At 42.4% G+C, this 24750-nt stretch overlaps 1 protein-coding gene across 16 annotated transcripts in view; it reads right to left on the bottom strand.

Annotated features, from left to right (window-relative positions):
- Nucleotides 1–24750, bottom strand: part of CADPS (calcium dependent secretion activator) — a 479657-nt gene that overhangs the window by 233588 nt on the left and 221319 nt on the right. For all 16 annotated transcript variants that reach the window (XM_060163968.1, XM_060163967.1, XM_060163973.1 and 13 more), the window contains 2 exons: nucleotides 17004–17237; nucleotides 11952–12073 (listed from right to left, as the gene is read on the bottom strand). In XM_060163968.1, the coding sequence (XP_060019951.1) occupies nucleotides 11952–12073; nucleotides 17004–17237 (356 nt within the window). The remainder of the gene's footprint in view (nucleotides 1–11951; nucleotides 12074–17003; nucleotides 17238–24750) is intronic.

The raw sequence follows: 24750 nt of genomic DNA, 5'->3' as shown, positions 1-24750 counted from the left end.
AATTTAATTTTTTTCCCCGTTAACCTGTCTTGTGTCAGTTTAATTATTAGACCAGCCGAAAGAACTCCAGAGGGGTGGGGGGGGGATTTCCCCCTCCCCAACAAAATAAATGCACACATTCCAAGGCAAACTTCAAAACAACATCTAAGGGGCTTCCCTGGTGGCGCGGTGGTTAAGAATCCGCCTGCCAACGCAGGGGACACGGGTTTGAGCCCTGGTCCAGGAAGATCCCACATGCCGTGGAGCAACTAAGCCTGTGAGCCACAACTACTGAGCCTGTGCTCTGGAGTCCGTGAGCCACAACTACTGAGCCCGCGTGCCACAACTACTGAGCCTGCGCTCTAGAGCCCATGAGCCACAACTACTGAAGCCTGTGCGCCTAGAGCCTGCAACAAGAGAAGCCACCGCAATGAGAAGCCCGCGTACCGCAACAAAGAGTAGCCCCCACTCGCGGCAACTAGAGAAAGCCTGCGTGCAGCAACAAAGACCCAACGCAGCCAAAAAAATAAAATAAAATAAATAAATATTTTAAACCCCCCCAAAAAACAACATCTAATTGAGAGAGAAAGTATCTTAAGCTTCTTTTGTCCACACCACCTGACTCTGATGGCCTGTGCTGTTTTCCTTTCCATCCTGGCTCCACCGATGGCAACAACAATTATAGAGATAAAAATAATAGTTCTTAGATTTGTGTCAAGTGCTCTGCATATATTATTAAATAGATACCTCATCAACAAGCTTGTAAGTATCGTTAGCCTCATTTTACAGATGAAGAAACTGAGGCTCAGACGGATTTAATAACTTACCCACTGTAACAATGTCAGCTGCACGACTGGAATCCACACTAGAATTGTCTCGCCCAACGCTTTTGCTCTGATGCCTGTGCTGAGCCTTATTTTCCATATAATCACTACAATGTTTCCAACCAGATTCCATCTACTGAAGGCTTTCTGAAATAGCAGTTCCACCCCAAATCCTGTGAACCAGAAGCTATGGGCTGGGGTGACAGCTTTTAAGTCCTTACCCATGAACCCAGGGAACTTTCAGGGATTCCAGAACTAAAGCACCAGAGCCCCAGAGGCTTCCAAACACCCTGATGTCTGGCATCGTGCCAAGAAGAGCATCTGTCGTCCTTGGAGGCCCCATACCCCTCAGCATCCCTGCAGTGAGGTGATCGATATATCACAGCACAGGGGGTTTTGCCGTAAAACAAATAAGACACTTAGGAACATGTAGAAAGTATGATCTCAGCGGCACTTGACCTCTCTTGAACAAAGGCTCTGATCCAGAAAGAAGCTGGAAGAATGGGCTTGTGGAGATCCAAGCGGTCGGGGGCGAGACGCTCGGGTGTGTTGTGAGTCTGGATGAGGACTCAAGGAGACCACTGCCCTTTTCCATTCTTCTTTCTCCTGGGAACCAGGTCTTGTATCATTAAATTGATGGCAGCCTATGCTGCGCGTCTGTGCTCTTGCTCTGGAAAGCATTTTGGCAATAGTGCCCTTTCTCCTTTGGCTGACTTGGCTTTTTGCTTTCCGTGTGCTTAGAATCCTATAACCTGGGTTTTGGGAGTTAGAGGACTTCAGAGCAGCCTTCCTAACTTTTCTGAGCTTCTTTTTTTTGTATATGTAATGAGGGGAAAGTGAGTATCTATTTCTTAACACTACCACGTGGGATTCAGTGATATTATAACGGGTTTTTGCCTATTAGCAATATTTCTCAAGAAATGCCATCCATTGTACTCAGTCCTTAGCTTGGGTCATACTGTCTTTCAACACCAGCCCCATGGGGTAGGACGTATTACTGCCTCCATTTCAAACTGGAAGAAACTGAAGCTCAGTGAGGAGCATCCACTTGCCCAAGGTGACCCAGCGGGTAGGTGGTGGAGCCGGGATTCACACCCAGTTCTGGGCAGCTCTACCATTTGGTACCAGGTGGCTCAGCGCCTGGTGCCTAGGATATCTGAATAAATGGTAGGACCAACTGTTACTGAGAATGATTTCCCCGAGGAAGGATGATGATCATTAGTGGCTCTCCTGGAATTCTGTAAGCACCTCTGGCTCATCTTTGCAGACTTGCACACATAGCACCTCACAGAGCAGCTGCCTATGGGCTGAATTCCACCTGCTGAGCTGAGCGTGTGCACTGACGTGGAACACCTGTGCGCCAGCACATTCATCACCATTTAAATAGGGGCAGTGATTTAACCCACAAAATAACTGAGTTTATGGAAAGGAAATGAGCCCTCTTAGATCGTTTTGCTGAGTAGTTAATGCTAATTAAAAGACTTTCTTCTAGGGAAGTGATTTCCTTCAGAAAGGCAGGGGAGCAGAATGAGTGAAAACTACAGCCTTTGGGTTTGGCTCCTGGCTTAGCTACGTATTATCTGTGCAACTTTGACCAAGTCACTTAACCTCCCTGAATCTCAGTAGTTCCATCAGTAAAATGGAATAGCAATAGAATCTGTATTATAATTTCAGTAGGGCATTAAATAAGACATTGACTGTGAAGTACTTAGTATAGTACCTGGCCCATAGAAAGTGTTGGATCAATATTAGTGATTACTATTTTAGACTCAGATCACTTTTTTTTTAAACATCTTTATTGGAGTATAATTGCTTCACAATGGTGTGTTAGTTTCTGCCGTATAAGAAAGTGAATCAGCTATACATATATCCCCATATCTCCTCCCTCTTGCGTCTCCCTCCCTCCCACCCTCCCTATCCCACCCCTCTAGGTGGTCACAAAGCACCAAGCTGATCTCCCTGTGCTATGCGGCTGCTTCCCACTAGCTATCTATTTTACATTTGGTAGTGTATATATGTCCATGCCACTCTCAGATCACTTTTTTTTTGCATGTCTCCCTCCTCCCTCCTCCCTTCTCCCTCTCAACAAGAATGAAGCCATGATAATAATAGCCAGCAGGATTACTATGTGACAGGCACTGTTTTAAGTGTTTTATATATGTGAATTCATTTAATTTTCTCAAGAATGTGGAAAATGAGGCACAGAGAGTTAGGTGACCTGCCCAAGGTCACAGAGCTGAGATTCAGACCCAGCACTTTGCCTTCCCATTCTGTGTTCTTGACCACAACACTGTACTGCTTCTATGCACCAATGAATCTAAAGCAAGCCTCTCTTGTTTTCTTATTAGTGAGAATTTAGAGTTTCTGGGCTCTATCTCATTCCTACAGATAAGTGACGGTATGACATTCCATCCTATATTTTTCCTGATGACTAAATAACAACCACAGCAGTTTTTCACACTTGGGGAGACATGTATTGAATCGTATTTCCACTGAACAGTGATTGGGCAATCAGTCCAGTTCTCAGTTCATGTCATCAACGGATGTAACTGGCAAGTAAGCTCAGACAAGGTACTCAAGGAGCTGAACTAGACAGGAAATGGACCTACTGTCACTTAGTCCTTAAAGGGCTACAAAAAGATACATCCTTGGGCTTCCCTGGTGGCGCAGTGGTTGAGAGTCCGCCTGCCGATGCAGGGGACACGGGTTTGTGCCCCGGTCTGGGAAGATCCCACATACCGCGGAGCGCCTGGTCCCATGAGCCATGGCCGCTGAGCCTGCGCGTCCAGAGCCTGTGCTCCGCAACAGGAGAGGCCACAACAGTGAGAGGCCCCCCCCTCAAAAAAAAGATACATCCTTGTTTCATACCCACCCAATGTTGGACTCCTCGTGAAATCAGAACTTTCACGGATGTCTCACAATTGGATGGAGCATCACTGTCTAAATGCCAAACTCCAGTCACCACTCGATTACCCACTTTTGAAACTCCTACCAACTCTAGAAATTTCACCAACTCGCTGTTACTTGAAATTCCTGAAAATTCTGCATTAAGTTCTACCATTATGGCTCTTCTCAGGATCAGCTAGATAAAGAAAAAAAAAAACTATAAAACTCTTGAGAAGGAGCCTTGGATACCACTTATCAGGACACGGTAAAGCCAGAAAGCTTGGTGACCTACATAAGAGAGGGTGGCTAACTGAGGATGCAGCACTTGGAGCACCTTCTCCAAAGCTTGTTCTCTAGCATCCTGTTCCTTTCTACTGGCTACCCTGCTGATTGTTGTTTTAGCAGCCAGTCTGCTTTCACCTTCCAGCTCACAAGCAAACACAAACTGGCTTTCAACACAAGTTGTGGCTTCTGGACGACGCTTTCTGGTCTCTGAGCATCCCAAACTGTGATTAGAACTGTGCTTCCTCCCAACCCACACGTCTTCAGGGAACCTAGCAAAATTGAATTTCTGGGTCAACGTTGGCCTTTACCATTTAAGATTTAATTAACTTTGAATGAAGCTAAGCCTTTTCCTCAGAAAGGAAAAATGAGAGAAATGGTATCCAGGCTTTCACTCAGTGTTACATAAATGTCTTCTGGACTGTGACCTTGAGCTGGAGTTTCAAGAAAGGCAGACAAGAAAGAAGCTGAGGGCTTCCCTGGTGGCGCAGTGGTTGAGAGTCCGCCTGCCGATGCAGGGGACACGGGTTCGTGCCCCGGTCCGGGAAGATCCCACATGCCGCGGAGCGGCTGGGCCCGTGAGCCATGGCCGCTGAGCCTGTGCGTCCGGAGCCTGTGCTCCTCAACGGGAGAGGCCACAACAGTGAGAGGCCTGCATACCGCAAAAAAAAAAAAAAAAAAAAAAAAAAAGCTGAATCTCAGGAGGCCTCCCTCTTTTTTTCCATCTGGTGGCTTTGCAGTTCTCAGCAGCTATAGCGGCTCCTGAAGAATTGATCACTCTGTGCCCAGGCACTCAGATGTTTCCAGCCAGCTTTTCTCCAGGCTCTACGACATCGAGGGCCATGTCTGTATTATCCCCCAATTTACACTAATGCCTGGCAGACAGTACGCGCTCCATATTTGCTGACTAATACACCTGTCTTTTCAAGTTTACTCTGGGCCGTGAAGAGGCTTCAGGTTTCAAGGTGGAAATCCAATCATACCCTCCCTGGCTTAAAATCCTCCAATGGTTTCTCCATGGTCTTAGAATGAAGACCCTTCATGTGCCTAGAAGGCCCTGCGTTGTCTGGTCCTGCCTTGATCTTTTGACCCTTCCTGTAGCACATTCCCCCTCTCTGAATGATCTCTATTCACATTGCTCTATTTTCAGTCCAGGAACACGTCCAGCCCCTTCTTCCCTCAAAGCCTTTGCACATGCTGTTCCCTATGCCAGGAATGCTTTTCCTGCTCTTCTCATGGCTGGATCTTTCTCATCCTTCAGGTATCAAGTCACGCATTACCTACTCTGAGTGCACTTCCTCGGCCACTTGAGTAACATATGTTCCCATTACTTTGTACTGTAGCAGCCTGTTCATTTCTTATGGAACCAAATTACACTCCGTTATTATCTTGTATATTTATTTGTTCCTTGTTTGTTGCCTGTGTCCTTTACTAGAATGTATGCTCCATGAGGCCAAGGCTTGAGGTGTTATTCATGGCTGTAGCCCCAGTACTAGTTGGTTACAAGTAGAGCACCCCAGGTACACTTGTTGAGGAAATGTAAGTGCCTACCCTTCACATCATTCCCTTATACCTAAATTTCAAAGGGGCCATTCAGGAAATGTACTCTGTTTCCATATAAACCATTCCAAGTACACAGAAAACATTTTTAGCTAAATTGAGGAAGGAAGTACCGTCAAGAAGATGATACGTGAGGAAAGAAATTGGAGGGCATGACTTCCTTTTCTAACTTTGTAACTGACTTAATGTGGGACGATTTAATGGAACTGTATTTCTATGAATAATTTGGGCCTAATAAGCACAATCCACTCTGAATTGTGCCATTAGGACAAATAAGATATTTCACAGAAGAAAATGTTACAGCAAGTCATTGTGTTTTATTCTTTTTTTTTTTTTTTAACTATGTTCTCATCAGAGAAGATGCCATTAGAAGATGCTAGGGCTATAGCAAGATTTACCTGTTAGGGTATTTTATTTTCTTATTCTCTTGGAAAATGGCAGGAAATGGTTTGATTGTATTTTCAAATTCTTGACAGTAATGAAATCCATGTATCATAAAGCCCATGGTTTGTCAGGGAATAATAAAGTTGTTAAATAATCAAATACCAAGTGGCACCCTTGGTTTCAACTCAGAAGAATACAATTTCAGAGAAGTTAGCACAATATTGGGCTGCTAACTCAAACTGCCTTTCTTTTCAGCAAAATCACTTAAATTTCTCTTGTATTTAGTCCTCAGGACATGCTTTCATTGGAGGGTAACATGCACTGAAAGAAAACACTGAGAAAGACAGTCATTTGGGAGTATATCTTGTACTCAGGGAATGTATCAGGTTTCCTTACATCATTTCTCCCAAATTAAAGTAATTTGCATATTGTTTTCCCAAACTATGCCATTTCCACATACCAAACAAGATAGTTGCATGATAGTTTATCATATCTAGGTACCACCTGTGCTATTTTTTTTACTTAATATTATTTTTCGTTTAAATTAATTCACTTTCTCCAAATAAAACATACAGATGGCTAAAAAGAACATGAAAAGATGCTCAACATTGCTAATTACTAGAGAAATGCAAATCAAAACCACAATGAGGTACCACCTCACGCCAGTCAGAATGGCCATCATCAAAAAAGTCTACAAGTAGGGACTCCCCCGGTTGCACAATGGTTAAGACTCGTGCTCCCAATGCAGGGGGCCTGGGTTTGATCACTAGTCAGGGAACTAGATCCTACATGCATGCCACAACCAAGAGCTTGCATGCCACAACTAAGGAGGCTGCGAGCTGCAACTGACCCGGCACAACCTAAATTAATTAATTAATTAATTAATATATTTTTTAAAAAAGTCTACAAGTAATAAATGCCGGAGAAGGTGTGGAGAAAAGGGAACACTCCTACACTGTTGGTGGGAACAAAAGTGGTACAACCACTATGGAGAACAGTATGGAGTTTCCTTAAGAAACTAAAAACAGAACTACCATATGATCCAGCAATCCCACCGCAGGGCATATACCTGGAGAAAACTCTAATTCAAAAAGATACATGAACCCCACTGTTCCTAGCAGCACTGTTTACAATAGCCAGGACATGGAAAAAACCTAAATGTCCATCAACAGACAAATGGATAAAGAAGAAGTGGTATACATACACAATGGAATATTACTCAGCCATAAATAAGAATGAAATAATCCCATTCGCAGCCACGTGGATAGACCTAGAGATGATCATACTAAGGGAACAGTGTCAGAAAGAGAAAGACAAACACCATATGATATCACTTATGTGTGGAATCTAAAATATGACAGAAGTGAAACTACAGTAAGTCCCCTATATACAAACCTTCAAGTTGCAAACTTTCAAAGAAGTGAACGTGAGTTTGCATGTCCAATCACGTAAGTTAGTTCATGTTTCTGGCGTGGATTGTCACGTGCGTGCATCCTCTACAAGTTGTTGTGCTTTTGTGTACTTTACTGTACGGTACTGTATAGAGTACAGTAGTACAGCATCTTTATTTCAAGCCCACATGTCCAGAAGCAAGCATAAAAGCAGTGGTGATATTGCTGGTACTGTACTGTACTTTTCAAGGTACTGTGATGTAAGATTAAAAATGTTTGTTTTTATGTATTATTTGTGTGAAAAGTGTTATAAACCTATTACAGTACAGTACTATATAGCCGACTGTGTTAGTTGGGTACCTTGGCTAACTGTGTTGGACTCATGAACAAATTGGACTTACGAACGCATTCCCGGAATGGAACTTGTTCGTATGTAGGGGACTTATTGTATTTACTAAACAGAAACAGACTCACAGACATAGAAAACAAACTTATAGTTACCAAAGGGGAAGGTTGCGGGGGGAGGGATAAATTAGGAGTTTGGGGTTAGCAGATACAAACTACTATATATAAAATAGGTAACCAACAAGGACCTACTGTATAGCACAGGGAACTCTACTCAATATCTTGTAAAAAAAAAAAAACTATAATGGAAGAGAATATTCAAAAAGAATATATATATATATATAACTGAATTACTTTGCTGTACACCTGAAACTAACACATTGTAAATCAACGATATTTCAACAAAAATTGAAAAAAAAAGAAAAACACTGTCTTATGGTAAGAAAATTCCTCCGTTCTATTTCTTAGGAGGTAGACAAATATATCTGGGTTCTTGAATCCACAAGGTATTTCCCTTCTGCATTTCCATGACTCCCTGAGACTGCTCACCACAAAACAGGGTTTCAATTACTCATGCCCTGCCTCAGCACCCTCAGTGGTTTCCTGCTAGAAGCAGCAATGGTGCCTCACAAATGGAGGCAATACTTTTGAAAGTAAATACATCTTGTGAAAAATTCTGATTTTCATATTCTGGCTTCCTGCATTAAAAACCCAGGAGAGGAGGACAACAGCATTGAGAGGATCCACAGTCGGCTTGGAAATAACCCATGTGTACCAAAGAGACTAGTAAAATGAAGGATGAGAGGGGGCTACACACACACACACACACACACACAGCTATGTTTTCCAACCACAAAACACATCTCACTCATGAAAAGAGCCTTCTTATATTATGCACCTAATTCAAAATGACCACTTGGGGGCAGGGCCCTGGTTATAAGTGAAGAGGTGACCTTGATAGAGGAGGTGACAGAGAGCTTGGACCCTCCACTGCTAGGTTTCAACAATATAGAACAGCATTTCCAATGGATGCTAATAGGTGGTAGTTTGGGGAAAAAGTTTGGGAAACTCATGAATAAACAAAGGTAAAAAGCTTTATTTTCTATAATTAAATCCTCAAAGTCTTTAAAATGCCAAAGTACGCTGTAAATAACTCAGAAAAAATGGAATGTCTGGCATTTCCCAGCCTCACTTGACTGTAATACCGCTCTCCCCATCCTTGTTTTTCTTGGAGTAGTCTACATATTAGAGTTCTAAAAAACACTCTTGGACAAACTGGGTCATGCAGTGTACTCCTGCTTTTGTGACTGTACTTGGAAAAAAAAGAAAAAGCCAAATTCCTTGTAGACACGTTATAGGATAAGATATTAGAGTTCCAGTTACTGGGTAAAATACTTGGTAGCAGCAACAAGAGAATTTATAAGCAGTAAATAAAACAGGCTTGAATGGAATCTTGGTTTTAGAATGTATCAATAAAGTATGGACATCGGCTAGCTGTAGGAATCATCAAAGACAAGAATCAGAAGACGAACAGGGCAGGAAAAAGGCTAAATTTGTCAGATGATGAAGTGGAGTTATTAGGACACATGAACGATGACCCTCCAAAGGGTACTTTTTGGGATAATCAAAATCAAGTAGCAGAGACGACAGCTAGAGATCAGTAATGGGAAAAACTGTGAGTAGAAGCAGGGAGGAAAAAGAGAAGAAATATAAGCTTCAAAGAAAAGAAAGGATGGAGAGGATGCAGAATAAGTACAAACATGAGACGAGGAAGAAAATGCACCTGCACAAACAGGCTCATTCATCATCTCAAGACAAAAGTGGAGGCAGAGGAGAAGTATTAGCAGCGAACCATGACCAAGAAAACAGCAAAGAAAAGAAGTGGAAGAAGAATTTGGCTTTAGAAGGCAGCTGAGTAGAGATTATAAGGAGAATGTATATATTAGAAAGGAGAAAAGAAGAAACAAGAAGAGACATGCATTTTGGTAGATTTCATACTCTGGGTATATCTCTTTGAGATACTCTAGAAATGGCAAATACAGGGCACGTGTACGTCTTCCTGTATGAGTCGATCATGCATTATTTTCCTCTGAATACAGACTTCGCTTCAGAACACTTCTCGACACAGCACTTTGGATAGCCACTACAGACTGAGTTGACTTGACGCGAGTTATGAAAGTTGCGTTCTTACTGTATTAAAACACAAACAAACAAGCCCTCTGTGGGGTTTTGGTAATACCCCCTCACGGACTGAAGAGGAATAAAAAAATTATACTTCTTCAGTGTGAGATGTATTCATATGGACATAATGCATGTGGATGGATATGAGTAAGTGTATATGTGAAATATAAGCATATCAAGTAGTTCGACCAAAGCATTCCATATTTATTTCTAATCTGAAACTCTGTTTTAAACATTCATACGCACATGAAAATCAGCTCATCACTTACTCTGGTAACTGAAACCTTCAAACCCAATAAACTAAATTACATTCTGAGTTACAAAAGCCTAAATGAAACAACAGCCTGTTAGAATAATCAGAGCTTTCTCCTTCCTTCTCTAACATATGATACCATATTGAGCTCGACATCTTAAAAGGTTAGTGTAAACACCAGAGAGGTTTTTATTCCCCCTACGTGACACATTTTTCAAAGGCACATATAAATAATGCAACAGCATAATAGCATTGATTATGATCGGGCTGTGGTGACAGTTGGGGGAAAAACTGGGATTTTTATCAACGGTGGTAAAAAAGAAGTTGCATTCATTTTCAGATTGAAACTCAGTTTACAAAAAGGGAGGAAGGATGGTGTGCAACAAGTTGCTTTGGTTTCCATTTCCTCCTCCATACACTTGTTAATTGCACCCAGATCGGAGCATCTGAGCCCTTTGCCTATTCATGCAAAGAACCACTTGAAGGCATACAATGCCCTCAGATTTTTCTCTAGTCAGGGAAACATTCAGTGCTTTCTTTGAACTATTTTGTTTGAACATCCTGGTACGGTATTCCTGTTCTGCCAAACATCTCCTAGTGCTTTGAGGGAGGAGAGGCAGTGAGCTGCCCTTACGGGTTATCCTTTTTATGACTTTCTTCTGAATTAACAACAATAAAAAAAGATGCTCATTAGCCTCGGCCGGCTTAATTGAGATAGAAAAGAAAAGGAGAGAGGCAGCGGGGAGGGAGGAAAGAGAGTGGCGATCTCTCAAGAATTTTTGCAGCCTGAGAGTCTATTGACTCTCATCATCATCGCTCCTGGGAACCAATGCAATAGAATACTAACTGGTCTCCTGCATCGACCCTGGGCTTCTCCACTGCAGTCAGAGTAATCTTCTCAGAACACATATCTAATCATACATGCCCATCCTTCCGCTCCGGGGCCTAGCAAGGTCCTTCATGGTGTAGCCCCTTCCTGCCTCACTGGCAGCTTATGGCATACCTCGTTCTCTGGACTCCAGCCCCACTGGCCTTCTTTCAATGCCTCCTTGCCACAGGGTCTCTGCTGACCACAGGGCCTTTGCACAAGCTGACTCTGCCTGGAATGTTCTTTCTACTCCCAACCCCTTTGGCTCAACTTTTAAATATTAGACCAAATGTCTTATAACTCCTCAAGAAGGCCTGCTCCTACTCTGTCTCCACAAACTGGCTCAGGTTCCCCTGCTGTCTCCTCACAAAGCACTCTTTCTTTCTCAGCATTCATATCTATTTGTAACTATAAATTTGTGCAATTATGTTTCTGCTCCCCCACTCAACTATAAGCTCTGTAGGGCAACAACAGGGACTATCTTCCTTTCCGCTGTTCAACGGCACCCTGTACACAGGCACAGTGAGCATTTGACAAATATGTGTTGACCTAACAAATTAATAGATTGTGCCTAATGTAACATACTGCTTTGCTGATACAGTCATAACTGTGGCACAGAGAAAGATTTTGAAAAAAAACTGTACATACCATAAACCAAATATTATTTGGTAAATATAATGAAAACAGATTTCTATCAAAGTCTCCCACACATCCTATTGAAGCCTGCAGGTTGTGACTAAACTCTCTAAGGTGATACATAAGCCTCCAGAAAGGAGGCTGTGTCTTAAATTTCCTTCTGTTCTCCTCTCTGAAGGAGTTGGAAACCTTATTAAGGCTGCCAAATAAAAATGTAGTCAAGTCATTTTGTTTGGAAAATAAACAAGGTGTATGTCTCATATAACCTTCTGGGGAAACCAAACCTTTAATCTGCAGTTGGCCAAAATGGTGCCAATGAGAAGAATCTTCTGGAAGACGAACCACGGAGAAACATAACTTACGTTGGTTTTGAAGCCTCGGCCTGGTCGGTCTGTAGTTTCTCTCCTCCTTCCACCTCCATCGTGCAATATACAATGCGATTTGGAGCTAAAGATTTGAGGCCTTGGACTTCCATGATCACCACCTGGAAACAGAGTCACACACAGCAGAGGTTATTGCCAAAGTCTATGGGCAGCATCACCCGGGGAAAATATATACATAAGAAGTTACAAAAATCCCAACTGGTATCTGATGGTTTCTTTCAGGTTTCTACCAGCCAGGCTGGGACAAGTCCAGCATGAAGATACAATTCTTCATAGTGTATCTCATTGCCTTGCAGATGGAAAGACAAAGTTCACTAACTCAAATGCTCATAGGAGCTAGAAAGGTTATATGAAACGGGCTACTCTTTTCTGTGTTAAACACATAGGATGGGGACTTCCCTGGTGGCACAGGGCTTAAGAATCCGCCTGCCAATGCAGGGGACACGGGTTCGAGCCCTGGTCCGGGAAGATCCCACATGCCGCGGAGCAACTAAGCCCGTGCACCACAACTACCGAGCCTGTGCTCTAGAGCCCATGAGCCACAACTACTGAGCCCGTGTGCCACAACTATGAAACCTGCGCGCCTAGAGCCCATGCTGTGCAACAAGAGAAGCCACCGCAAGGAGAAGCCTGTGCGCCCACAACGAAGAGTAGCTCCCGCCCACCGCAACTAGAGAAAGCCCGTGCGCAGCAACGAAGACCCAACACAGCCAAAAATAAATAAATAAATAAATATTAAAAACACACATACACACATAAGATGATTTTTCATTTCCACAAGAAATAGACTCTCCTATTTAAAAAATATATATAGTCTAGCTTTTAACTCAGAACGTGATGGACACATAGGCCAAGGAATTTACTTTCCTCTTTACAATAAAATAAGTGATAACACAACTGCTAAGATAAAGGGCAAGTACCATTTAGCATGAGAGTCAGAGATACAACAGGGAGTAGTGGGGACTGTGGAAAACGGGAGCACTCCATTTAAAGGGAGCAGTTGCTACTCAGTTGCAGCCCACTGTTGCCTTGTTTTACCCCAGTCCAGAGTTGCCAAAGACTCCAATTTCTCTTACTGGGAAATGGAAATATTAATCAGAATCAAAGTCAGAAATCTGATTTTGAAATTTTGACAATAATTTTAAAGGGGAGAAATAAAATACACAAACTCTGTGCAGGCCAACATTGTTGGGTCAAAAAAAAAAAAAAAAGCCTGCAGTTGCATACTCTCTGTCTAGACTGAGGGAAAAGGCTGGTGTTTTGATGGAACAAGTTATATCATTTATAATTCCTGGCATTTCCCACCACTACCCTCAAACTCCATTCAATCACCTGCTATTTTCATATTTAGTGGTAGGTGCTGCTCATCAGAGAGAAGGGAGAAGAGAGGAGAGGAGGGGACAGAGGGGAGGAGAGGAGAGAGACAATGATTTAAAAATCGGAAACAAATGACTCACAATCAGAGATCTCTAAAGACCAAGGTATATAAAAAAAAAAATTACTGGATTGTACTCCAAAAGAGGTAATGGCATTACACAAGAAGGATGTGGGTGTGCAAAAAATGTACGCTTTTTAATGGGCTTGATGCAAGGGAGTACAATAGGGCTGGCATTGAATCAGGATTCACAGGTCAGTTTTGCTGCTTAATAGCCCAGGGGTTCTCAAACTTAGTGTGAATCAGAATCGCCTGGAGCGCTGGTTAAACCAGACACGGCTGGGCTTCACCTCCCGAGTTGCTGACAAGGAGGTCTGGGGTGGAGTCCAAGACTTTGCATTTTCTTTCTTTTTTTAAAAAATTGTGTTCGAGTATAGTTGATTTACAATGTTGTACTAGTTTCAGGTGTACAGCAAAGTGATTCAGTTGTATATATACATATATTCATTCTTTTCCAGATTCTTTTCTCATATAGGTTATCCCAGGATATTGAGTAGAGTTCCCTGTGCTATACAGTAGGTCCTTGTTGGTTATCTATGTTATACATAGTAGTGTGTGTATGTAAGACTTTTCATTTCTAACCATTTCCCTGATGCTGCTGATCCAGGAGCCAGGGTACTACTCATGTGAGGTTGGGCAGATCTTGACCTGGAAGTCACTGTACTTTTCTTTCAAATCTCCTGAGCCTCAGTTTCCTCATCTGTATAGTGGGGATAACGATACGTCTTCTCTCTCTCTCCATGGCCGTTGTGTGAGGATCATATGAGATGATGTATGTAATTGAAATTTTTACAGTGGGTGGAAAGAACCATCAAATGAAAAGAAATGAGAGGCACTGGAGAAAGAATACAATTTTTAGAATTTTAAAGATGCGTTCAAATCCCGAATCTGCATTTTCACTAGCTGTGTCATCATTTGCTAGGTTCTTAACCACTCCAAGGCTTTGTTTCCACATCTGCAAATGCCTTGAAAGACTGTTGTGAGGATTCACTGAGTGAATGATGGTGAAGGATTCTACAAATACCTATTAGTTTTCATCAGAGCACTCCACCCACCCAGGGCCATGTCACTTGTAATCCTGGACCTCAGTTCTCTTACTCCAGGTAACTATTCTCTGCTGTCCCTTCTAGCCATGCAATTCTATAATTACATGAAATAAGTCTTGTACCAACCTGCAAATTCAAACTAGTCTGCCCTGATGCTGTGACAGGCCTCTCTCTCTCTTTTTACCCCCCTAACTGTGTCTGCCAAAACACATTCACAAATACTCAATGCTTTTTGCTGGCTGGTTTAGTATGATGTGCAATTTAGTGTTCTAATTAAACAGTATTTGGGAACCCTAGAGCATTTCATTCGGTACTTGTACTTCCAAGTTACAGCCTGTTTGAATCATGTACGTCTGGCAGTATGGTTGGGGACTCACCCACATCTATATTTTAGATAATCAGCTGTGTAATATTGAGTACTGACGAAGAATTAGAAAATTGCAGATTTAAAAGCTCCATGAATATCAATAAACCACTTCCCCCCACCCCCACCTTTCAGGAGGAAGACAAGAGGCAGTAGGAAATAAATTGCCACCTTTAATTGGCAGTAATCAAATCCAAAGACACCTAAGAAAAAGCATTCAGTATCTCAGGTGGCGGTATTAAAAAAAAAAAAGAAAGGAAGTTTGTGTGAAATTACACTGATGAGTTTTTCACACACCAAGTGCTCTATATTTAATGGAATACTGCCTCTTCCACCTGCAAAATACATGTTGAAAACCCTGTAATGTGACTATCTCAATCTGAACTGAGCACAGTAAAACAAATTACCTGCAGTTAATTCACAGCAAGCCTTAATGATGTTCTCAAATATTAATTTAGTCTTTACAAATTTTAATTAAATCTATAGAAATCGGATCTATTCTCTCGGTTTCCCTAAATGTCGGATTATCATAAAATCCTTTTGGGGTTGAGCTTTCATATGCTACGAATGGTTCTCAAACTTTGGAGTGTAAGAAGTACCTGGGCAGCTCATTAAAATGCACATTCCAGGGCTATACTCTGCCTAGAGCTCTTATTCCTGACAATTTTATTGAGGCATATTTTACATATCATATAATTCACACATTCCAAGTGTACAATACAGTGATTTAGGGACTTCCCTGGTGGCGCAGCGGTGAACACTCCAAGCTCCCAATGCAGGGGGACTGGGTTCGATCCCTCATTGAAGAACTAGATCCTACATGCATGCCACAACTAAGAGTTCGCATGCTACAACTAAGGAGGCCACGTGCCGCAACTAAGGAGCTAGTGAGCTGCAACTAAGTAGCCCATGTGCTGCAACTAGGGAGCCTGCAAGCCACACCTAAGGAGTCCGCCTGCCGCAACTAAGACCTGGTGCAACCAAATAAATAAATAAATACTAAAAATAAATAAATAAATGTACTAGGTTGTAGAAACCATCATCATAAATCAGTTTCAGAACAGTTTTATCTCCCCCAATAAGGTCCCTTATGTCCGTTTCTACCTCCTGCCCCAGGCAACACTAACCTACTTTCTGTTTCTGGATATTTACCTTTTCTGGACATTTCATATCAATGGAATCAAACAATATGTGGCCTCTTGTGTCTGGCTTCTTTCACTAAGCATAATGTTTTGGAGGTTCATCTAAATCAAAGCATGTATCAATAGCCTGTTCCTTTTAAATGGTGAAGCGCATTCTATCATATGGATGAACCACATTTTGCCCTTTCACCAGCTGATAGACATTTAGGTTGTTTCCATTTTGGGCTATATGAATAATGCTGCTATAAACATTTGTAAGCAAGTCTTTGTGGTGACGTGCTTTCATCTCTCCTGGGTAGATATCTAAGAGTGGAATTGCTGGATCACATGGTAATTTTATGTTTAGCTTTTTGAGAAACCACCAAACTGTTTTCTAAAGTGACCGCACCATTTTATATTCTCATCCTCTAGAGCTCTGGGTCAACAGTTCTGGGTGGCACAGGAAATGTGCATATCGAACCAGTTTTCAATAATTCTGACGTAGTTAGATCAGATCTACTCCTTAGATTATACGTATGATAAACAAACATGTGAGTAAAAGTTACAGAGAAATATTGACATGTTGAGCCTTCTGCCACAGTTCTGGCCAAAATGGGTTCTTTCTTGGGGTGATGAGACAAACTAAAAGAGTCTCCACTGCAACAAGGGACTCTCTAATGGGGCAGCCAGAGGGAGAGAGAATGGGAGAGAAAATTGACAACCCACCATGAAATGATACTAGATTGCTTTTTTTGTAACACAGGTTGCCAAAATGTTAAACTCTCTAAATTGCACAAGGTATTTACAAAACCCGTAAGGGCTGCTTTAAGTTGGGGAAAGTAACCCAACATTAAATTTAGTAAGTGGTTCTTAGGACTACATTTCCTAAGGAAAAAGTATGGTCTCCTGGAGATGGGAAATTACTTGCCGATTAGCTGAGCTACGCTTAATAAGCTGTTATTTTAATAACTGCTCCTGGGGTGCAAGGAGGAAAACAAGCTGATTGTGAGGCATCTCATCACCCATGTCCTGCCTGTGAAACTTTCAAGGGTCTAGGGCTTTTACCTCCAGGGAGAAAGATAACACGACGTCTGACTTGGAGAGCTGGTTTTCACTCTCCTCACCCATGTCGATGATGGAAGCGTTGTGGCTGCGTTTGAGTTTCTGAAGCTTGAACTCGCCGCCTTTGGAAACTGGCATGCTCTCCAAATTAGCCATGAGCAGGTTGACGGATGACTTCAGCTCTTCAATGTACATGTTTTCCATTTCTTTGGATACAAACTTGGGAAATTTGCGTTCCTTGTAAAGAAAGAGAAAGGAATGAGCAGAGGAGTAAACACAGTCCAGAGCTCTGCTGACATCTACCACTAGTGACATTTGCCCAGATATTGATGTGGCATCGTGCTAGAAAAATGGTTCAGCTGGGTTGAGTAGACAGCTGCCTGCCTTCTAGTTATTTATAATCTCTAACAGGTAAGAAACACATACATAAACATATAGTAAGAAAGAGGCAAATATTTTATTATAGTTCTATTCCCCCCACCCAAGTTTTCTCCAGCAAATGTGATCTACGGAAGGAAAAATGGGGTGATGTTCTTCAAATCCGGTCTCAATTCAAACAGTTTTTCTTTTCAGCAAAATGCAGCCAGTTGTTTTTAAGCTGAGGAGACAGAAAAGCACCCTATTTCTGGATATCTATAGAGATTTTTTCACATGAATAATTCAAAAGGAGCTCATTTGAGATGTTTCAAACACAGCCTGTGGCTATTTCTAAGAAGAATAGTTAACTGTTTTGAAGAAAAATTGAAAAAAAATTAAACAAGTGATGAAAAACATGATTAAAATTCCTTAGAAGAGAAGATAAAGCAATTCAGTATCAGAACTGAACTCTATATTTTTTCATTCCTTAAGAGTTCAGTTGTAATGGCAACATGCTTTAGCCAGCTTCATACCTCTGAGTTGTCCAGGTGCCTCAGATGAACAGAGTTTGGATCAATCACCTTCTCAAAGAACCATTTCCCACTTCAAACATGAATGTGCTCTCTGCAGCCCAGCTCCATAAATGAGCAGGTGAGTGGCACATCAAATCAGTTTGACTTTTTTTTTTTTTTGCAAGTGACAGAAAAATCCACTCGAACTGGCTTAAACAATGAAGGAATGTATAGGTTTGAAAATGTCCTAGGGTAGAACCAGCTTCAGACAAGACTGGAATTAGGAGTCAGATAATATCATTATAACTGAGTTTTTCCTCCAAAACTTGGTTTGGGTTCTTCTGGGCTGGCTTCATGCTCAGTCTGGCTCCTTCTAATGTGACAAAAAGATTGCTAAAGATCTGTACCTCACAACACCACATCACACTATCTAAAGGAAGAGCGAACATCTCCTCCTGTAATGCTCACAGAAGATGGAGGATCTTGTATCTCAGAATCCTCACCTGAAGTCTGACTTATGTGCATACCCTGAACCAGTTTCCATGGCCAGCGATGTCATGTTGAATCGCTTAGGCCTGCGTTATTTCCTCTGTCCCTGTGGCTCAGGGTAGAACTCCACCTGGGTCCCACGGAACATGAATTGGTTTGCCAATTCTGGGTGGCAGAAAAATAAGATGTCTAATATGTGGGCACCTGACTTAAAGTCATCCAGCTAATTCTACTAAGTGGCCAGCAATCAACTGGATTTAATCACTCAAGCAATTGAAGTGAGAGATGTTGAGATTGCGATCAGTGGTGAAACTGCAACAGTAAGATCATAAAGATAGACTCTTGGCAATATTGTCCATGTTGGACCAAGTGGAAGCACCGTAAGAACTTGACAAAGAGCGAGAAAGAGATGGGGAGATAGAGGAGGGAGAGAGACTGTGAGAGAGAGGAAGGAAGGAGGGAGGGAGGAGGGAAGGAAGAGAAGAGGAGAGAGGAGGGTATTTAGAGTCACAGAAAGGAGCTTTGACTTTTATTGGTTTTCTAATTCTAAGAAAGCCAAGTTATTCCTCTTGCAGTTTAGATGCCTGAGATTCTCTTATTTTCCTTTCAATACTCAAGACTCATATCTTCGAAACTTTTGCACAGTGGGCTGGCGTTTTATCATTCTTGGGCTCAATCAGAGGACAAATGTGAGCCTCAAAAACGTGGGTATCCTTTATGACAAAGGCCCTGGGCTGCTGGGCCATCATCACTTAGAAAATATTTACTGCCACCCAAACTCTGCCTGGCACAGTGTTAGGCGTGGGGAGATCATGATGAAAGGATGCGAACTGTCCTGGAGCTTTACAGCTAGCAGAGAGAAAGATCTTTAAGGAAAGATCTTTAAGGAAAGATCTTTAAAAGATCTTTAAAGATCTTTAAGGAAAGATCTTTAAGGAAAGATCTTTAAGGAAAGATCTTTAAAGATCTTCAAGGTAGATGGTTGATGGAAGTAGATGAGAAGTGATCTCTTCCTGAGAGAATCAGGGGTAGCCTTCCGGAGGAGGTGACCCTTAGGCTGACAGTCTGATGGATGAGGAAGCGTTTGACACCGGGTTGAGTTGGCTGAGACAGGGCCACTTTTATTTGCTCTTTTCTGAGAAATATGTAATAGGCAACCATGAATCCAAGAAGGTCTATATAACTGAACGTGATCACAAAATACTTCCCCCTCTTCTTTTGAACATGGTCATTCTAACGAGTGAAGAGAAGAATGAGGTAAGTTAATTGATGTTAAAGGCTGCCAAGCAGCACAGGTTACATACTAACAGCCTGAAGGCTGGGACACTGATCTATCTCTTTCCTCCTGGTACTGGGGCCCAAACCTTCTAACTATATGGGATATTGGAGGAGCTGGGTAAGTGTACCTTTGATTTTACTGGCAGCTGCTGGCCCTGCAGTTGCCATGGAGATGGAGAGAAAAACCATTGTGTCTGTGAAGTGGGTTCTCTCCTGCCAATCAGCCTTACTATCAAGTGCAGTCCCTTCATCACACCCGTCTTTGGGACTCGCTCAAGGCCTTTTAACTCCACAGTCTTGAAATTTTGGAAGAAGACCCAGTGATTACAGATACCACAACTCTGGCCCAGAGCTGGCATCCACCAAACTTTCTGCAGGAGAATATTGGAAAAATCCAAAGAATGACCACTCCTCCCAGAACCTGGACAGTTCCTAATGACATCATAAAAAGATGCTTATAAAACTGAAGTCTGGGGACTTCCCTGGTGGTGCAGGGCTTAAGAATCCATCTGCCAATGCACGGGACATGGGTTCAATCCCTGGTCCAGGAAGATCCCTCATACTGTGGAGCAACTAAGCCCGTGCGCCACAACTACTGAGCCTGTGCTCTAGAGCCCGAGAGCCACAACTACAGAAGCCCGCGCGCCTAGAGCCCGTGCTCCGCAAAAAGAGAAGCCACCGCAGTGAGAAGCCCACGCACCGCAACAAAGAGTAGCCCCTGCTCGCCTCAACTAGAGAAAGCCCGCGCACAGCAATGAAGACAAAAAAAAAAAAAAAAAAAATATATATATATATATATAAAATAAATAAATAATGAATTTAAAAAAACCCCACTGAAGTCTGCAAGGGAAAACAAGGCCATTTTTCTACTCTGAGTACTTAAGCCTTGAGAAGGAATAGCATTCTGTCAATCTAGGCTGACTTTCTAAAGGGGTTTTCAATGGCAGCCCCACTATAAACACATTTCAAAAGCAGCCTCACAGACGTTAGAAGGCATTTTGGGCACAGGTATTATATTAGTAGTTTCCTGGATTGGTCCTTTTACTCAAAGCTGTCCTTAAGTGGCTTAGTTTTACTTCCTCATCTTCTTTGATTTAGGTGGACTTCCTTTTCCTTGAATGAACGCCCTTGGCATTTAGATTTTTCTTTGAACTCAGATTCCTCTGGGTTCTTAGCTGCCTTACAAAGGCCAGAGTCAGGGAGATGCTCCCTACACACATTCTTGCAGGCCAAAAATTGAACTAAATTTCTACCATGTGCTTGGACACAGGGTAGATGCCAGGTACAACAACGTTCATTTGTAAGCTGGGGGTGCTATCATTCTCTGGTAGGAGAGGATTCCACTTTTATCTGATTGTTGGCAATGTATGGAGCAGAACTTTTCCATCAGGGAAATATGTGGATGTCACTTCTCACCTAGGCACATCGTTAATACCTGCAATGGGACCGTGGTATGAGATGGTCATTTTGCTTCTGCAGAGAATGCGGTTTAAATGGCAACTCCCCACTGAAATGACAGCTTGAAAAAACAATGGTGTTTCACTCCCAGACCTCTACCTCTATTTTAAAAGCTGTAGTATTTGTCTTATATAATCAGCTCAAGAATTTTGGAATTTTACCCAAAACGTGGCCAAAAAGAACTGGCAAATATCACAGCAGCACTAATGCCACAAGCTGCCTGTTTAAACTCCAATGTCAACTTCTAATCACACAATTTAAATAGCTTAGGCTTAATTCCTGGGTGAAATTTGGGGACTCTTTAACGTCAACATGAGAGGATTTGGGAAAATGTTTGAGCAGGGATTAAGAAGTCTTTTCTACCACATTTAAAAAATGCATTCAGATCTCTTCATGGATCTTTTAAGGCAGCGTATCTGATGTTCACAGTGAGGGCTCACACAGCCGTCTCTGATGATTCGTTCGTTGGATGTTGGTGTGACTGAACTGATAGATTACAGGGTAGGGTTGCGGGTAGAGGAAAGCCACCTTGCACTTGCCTCCCTTCTCTCCCAGGAAGAAAAGACAAACATTTGCCTTCTGTAAGCACGTGAGGATAAGAATGCTGCTGGCGGAACCACCTAGGTCCCCACCACCTCTTTCCCAGATGCCAAGGAAATCAAAGTGGAAGGGATTCAGAATTCCAGGAGCCATTCTGCCTGCTGCTTTCGCTTCCTTTGGGCTTCTGGATAAACTGAAGGGAAGGCACAGCAAATTTTCGTGCAAGAGAGAAAGCAGTTTCCTGGAGGGGCAACCGTCAGGGAGGGAGGAGCTGGGGGCAGTCTTGTCCTGGTGTAACTGCCTGTCATCTGACTACTCAAAAGAAAGAACGTGAAACTTGGAATTAAAGCACTCGGCTTTCTACTTACTAGCTGTGTCAACTTTGATACGTCACTTAAACTCTTTGATGTGCCTGAACTGCGGAGAATCATCGTTAACTTGCAGGATCATTTGTCACAGGTCTAAATGAGAGTTCACGTGAATTGCATAGCCAGGGCAAATTAATAAAGGACTGATCAGCAGAGAGAGAGGTCAGGATGCAGAAAGGTGAAGTCCTGGGTGAAGGGCATGTTGGATCTTTGGACTGGGGCCATGGGAAAATGAGGCTCTATGTTTGGGAAGGCATTTTGTAATGGTAGTGTGCATAGTGGTTAAGAGAGAAGGTTCTGGTCAGTGAATGAGCTTGGCCAAGGCCTCTAATGTCTGTGCTTCAGCCGCCTCTATGACATGGGGATACTGGGAGCACCCTTCTCATAAAGTTGTTGGAGGATTAGGTAGGTTCTCAAATGTAAAATGCTTAGAAGAGAGTTGGGCACATGGTAAACACCGCATAAGCAACAGTTATTTTGCACACAACTTCGAGGGGCTCCCAATTCATAATGAGCACCCCACCCAGAGCCCTACCTTGTCGGTACAACCCTCTCCCTCAGTGATGTATCTCTAGCATCCATGTGTTCACTGAGACCTCACCCCCTTTCCACGGTGGACTGGTCGACTGCTCTAGGGGTTGGCCCTTGAACTAAGCGGGGCCAGTCAGAAGACTGACTCTTGAAATTGTGAATGTGAGGGGGTAATGAGAAAAGCGGAAAGAGGAGATTGGGAGAAAGATTTGAGACAGAGGTTGACTGGCTAAATGGTTTTCTATTTGGCCATCCTGGAAACACGGAGAACTGTGGAACTGCCATGTTTCCCATCTGAGAAGCAAAGAAAGATGGTCTGCAGAGAAAGAAGGAATAATGAATGGGACACACAGGCTCAAGGGAAGGGAGAAAGTCCTGACCACTTGGTGGCCCCTGGCTCCACTCCCTTCCTAGGTCTTGGCTGTACCTTGCCCATGGGCTCTGTGAGACATTCCTTGCTCCCTAGAATCAATCCCCTCTCTTAAAAGCTTCCTTGAGTTGGTGCTTCTAATTTGCAATGAAGACACTCTACCCATCTTATAATTCAGAGAACACAGTGAATTATGTATGATGGATGACATCTATCTCCAGGAATTTCTGGTTATGATATTTACAGGAGCTGACGTTTAGCCATATGGGTTGAATTGCACACCCTCAATAAAATTCACTGTGATGCTACAAATAGAAAAATCAGGGCATGCTAAAAGAAGATAAGCATGGGTGCTTTGTTTCAATATCTTTTCAGGAACTAGACTGTATCTGAAAACTTGATATTTAATTTTTAGTAGATAAGATACTTCTCACTCTTCCTCAGTATTAGCCAGGCTGGTTTAAGCAGAAGTAGAATTTCCTTTTCTTGGAATCCAACTAAACTGAAGGAAAAACAGTTACACAGTTGACGATCAGGAAGAAGTAGATTCAGTGTCTTGAACACCCTGAGGATCTCAGTATATTCTGTTTATCTTTGTATGTATGTTAGCTTCACTCTTGTATCTTCTTTCCCCTACACTGAAGAAATGAACATGGCTGCAGACATCTTTCTACCGCTACAAGACAGCTCTGTTGGCCTACAGTCCACAGGTCCCTGTGAAGGGGTTCATTGGTTTAGTTGCATCCATTTCTGGACCAATCACTAATGGCCGGGGCAGGCTGGGAGATGTGATTGGTTCCACTTGGGTGAGGAGTCCACTTCCAGAACCAAGTAACTGTGGCAAGGGGGCCATTGGCATGAACGAATATTGCAAAAGAAGACAGTGAATTTCCAGGAGAACAGGAGATAGTAGTGGGAAGATTCCCATAGAAATCCTCCTGAATGTTTAAATATACCCTCCACATACTTTGAAATATACCCTCCATATACTTTGCCCAAGATTTACTTTAGTTGTCTATTTCATTGTCCAAGAAACTCTAGTTCTAAGTTGTCAGTAACATCCTATTAGGTATCAAAATACCCAGTGGTGTGGGCCAAGGGAGAGAGTTTTTTGGGTTTTTTTTAACATCTTTATTGGAGTATAATTGCTTTACAATGGTGTGTTAGTTTCTGCTTTATAACAAAGTGAATCAATTATACATATACATATGTCCCCGTATTGCTTCCCCCTTGCGTCTCCCTCCCTTCGACCCTCCCTATCCCACCCCTCTAGGTGGTCACAAAGCACCGAGCTGAATTCTCTGTGCTATGCGGCTGCTTCCCACTAGCTATCTATTTTACGTTTGGTAGTCTATATATGTCCACACAGCTCTCTCACTTTGTCCCAGCTTACCATTCCCCTTCCCTGTAACCTCAAGTCCATTCTCTAGTAGGTCTGCATCTTTATTCTCGACTTGCCCCTAGGTTCTTCATAACCATTTTTTTTTTTTTAGATTCCATATATATGTGTTAGCATACGGTATTTGTTTTTCTCTGACTTACTTCACTCTGTATGACAGACTCTAGATCCATCCACCTCACTACAAATAACTCAATTTCATTTCTTTTTATAGCTGAGTAATATTCCATTGTATTTACGTGCCACATCTTCTTTATTCATTCATCTGTCAATGGATACTTAGGTTGTTTCCATGTCCTGGCTATTGTAAATAGAGCTGCAATGAACACTGGGGTGCATGTATCATTTTGAATTATGGTTTTCTCAGGGTATATGCCCAGTAGTGGGATTGCTGGGTCGTATGGTAGTTCTATTTAGAGTTTTATAAGGAACCTCCATACTGTTCTCC

This window comes from Lagenorhynchus albirostris, chromosome 10 (genome assembly GCF_949774975.1).
Source record: "Lagenorhynchus albirostris chromosome 10, mLagAlb1.1, whole genome shotgun sequence".
In the NCBI taxonomy this organism is placed as follows: domain Eukaryota; kingdom Metazoa; phylum Chordata; class Mammalia; order Artiodactyla; family Delphinidae; genus Lagenorhynchus; species Lagenorhynchus albirostris.
The sequence above is the reverse complement of the archived record's forward strand: the minus strand, read 5'-3'. Positions and strand labels throughout refer to the sequence as shown.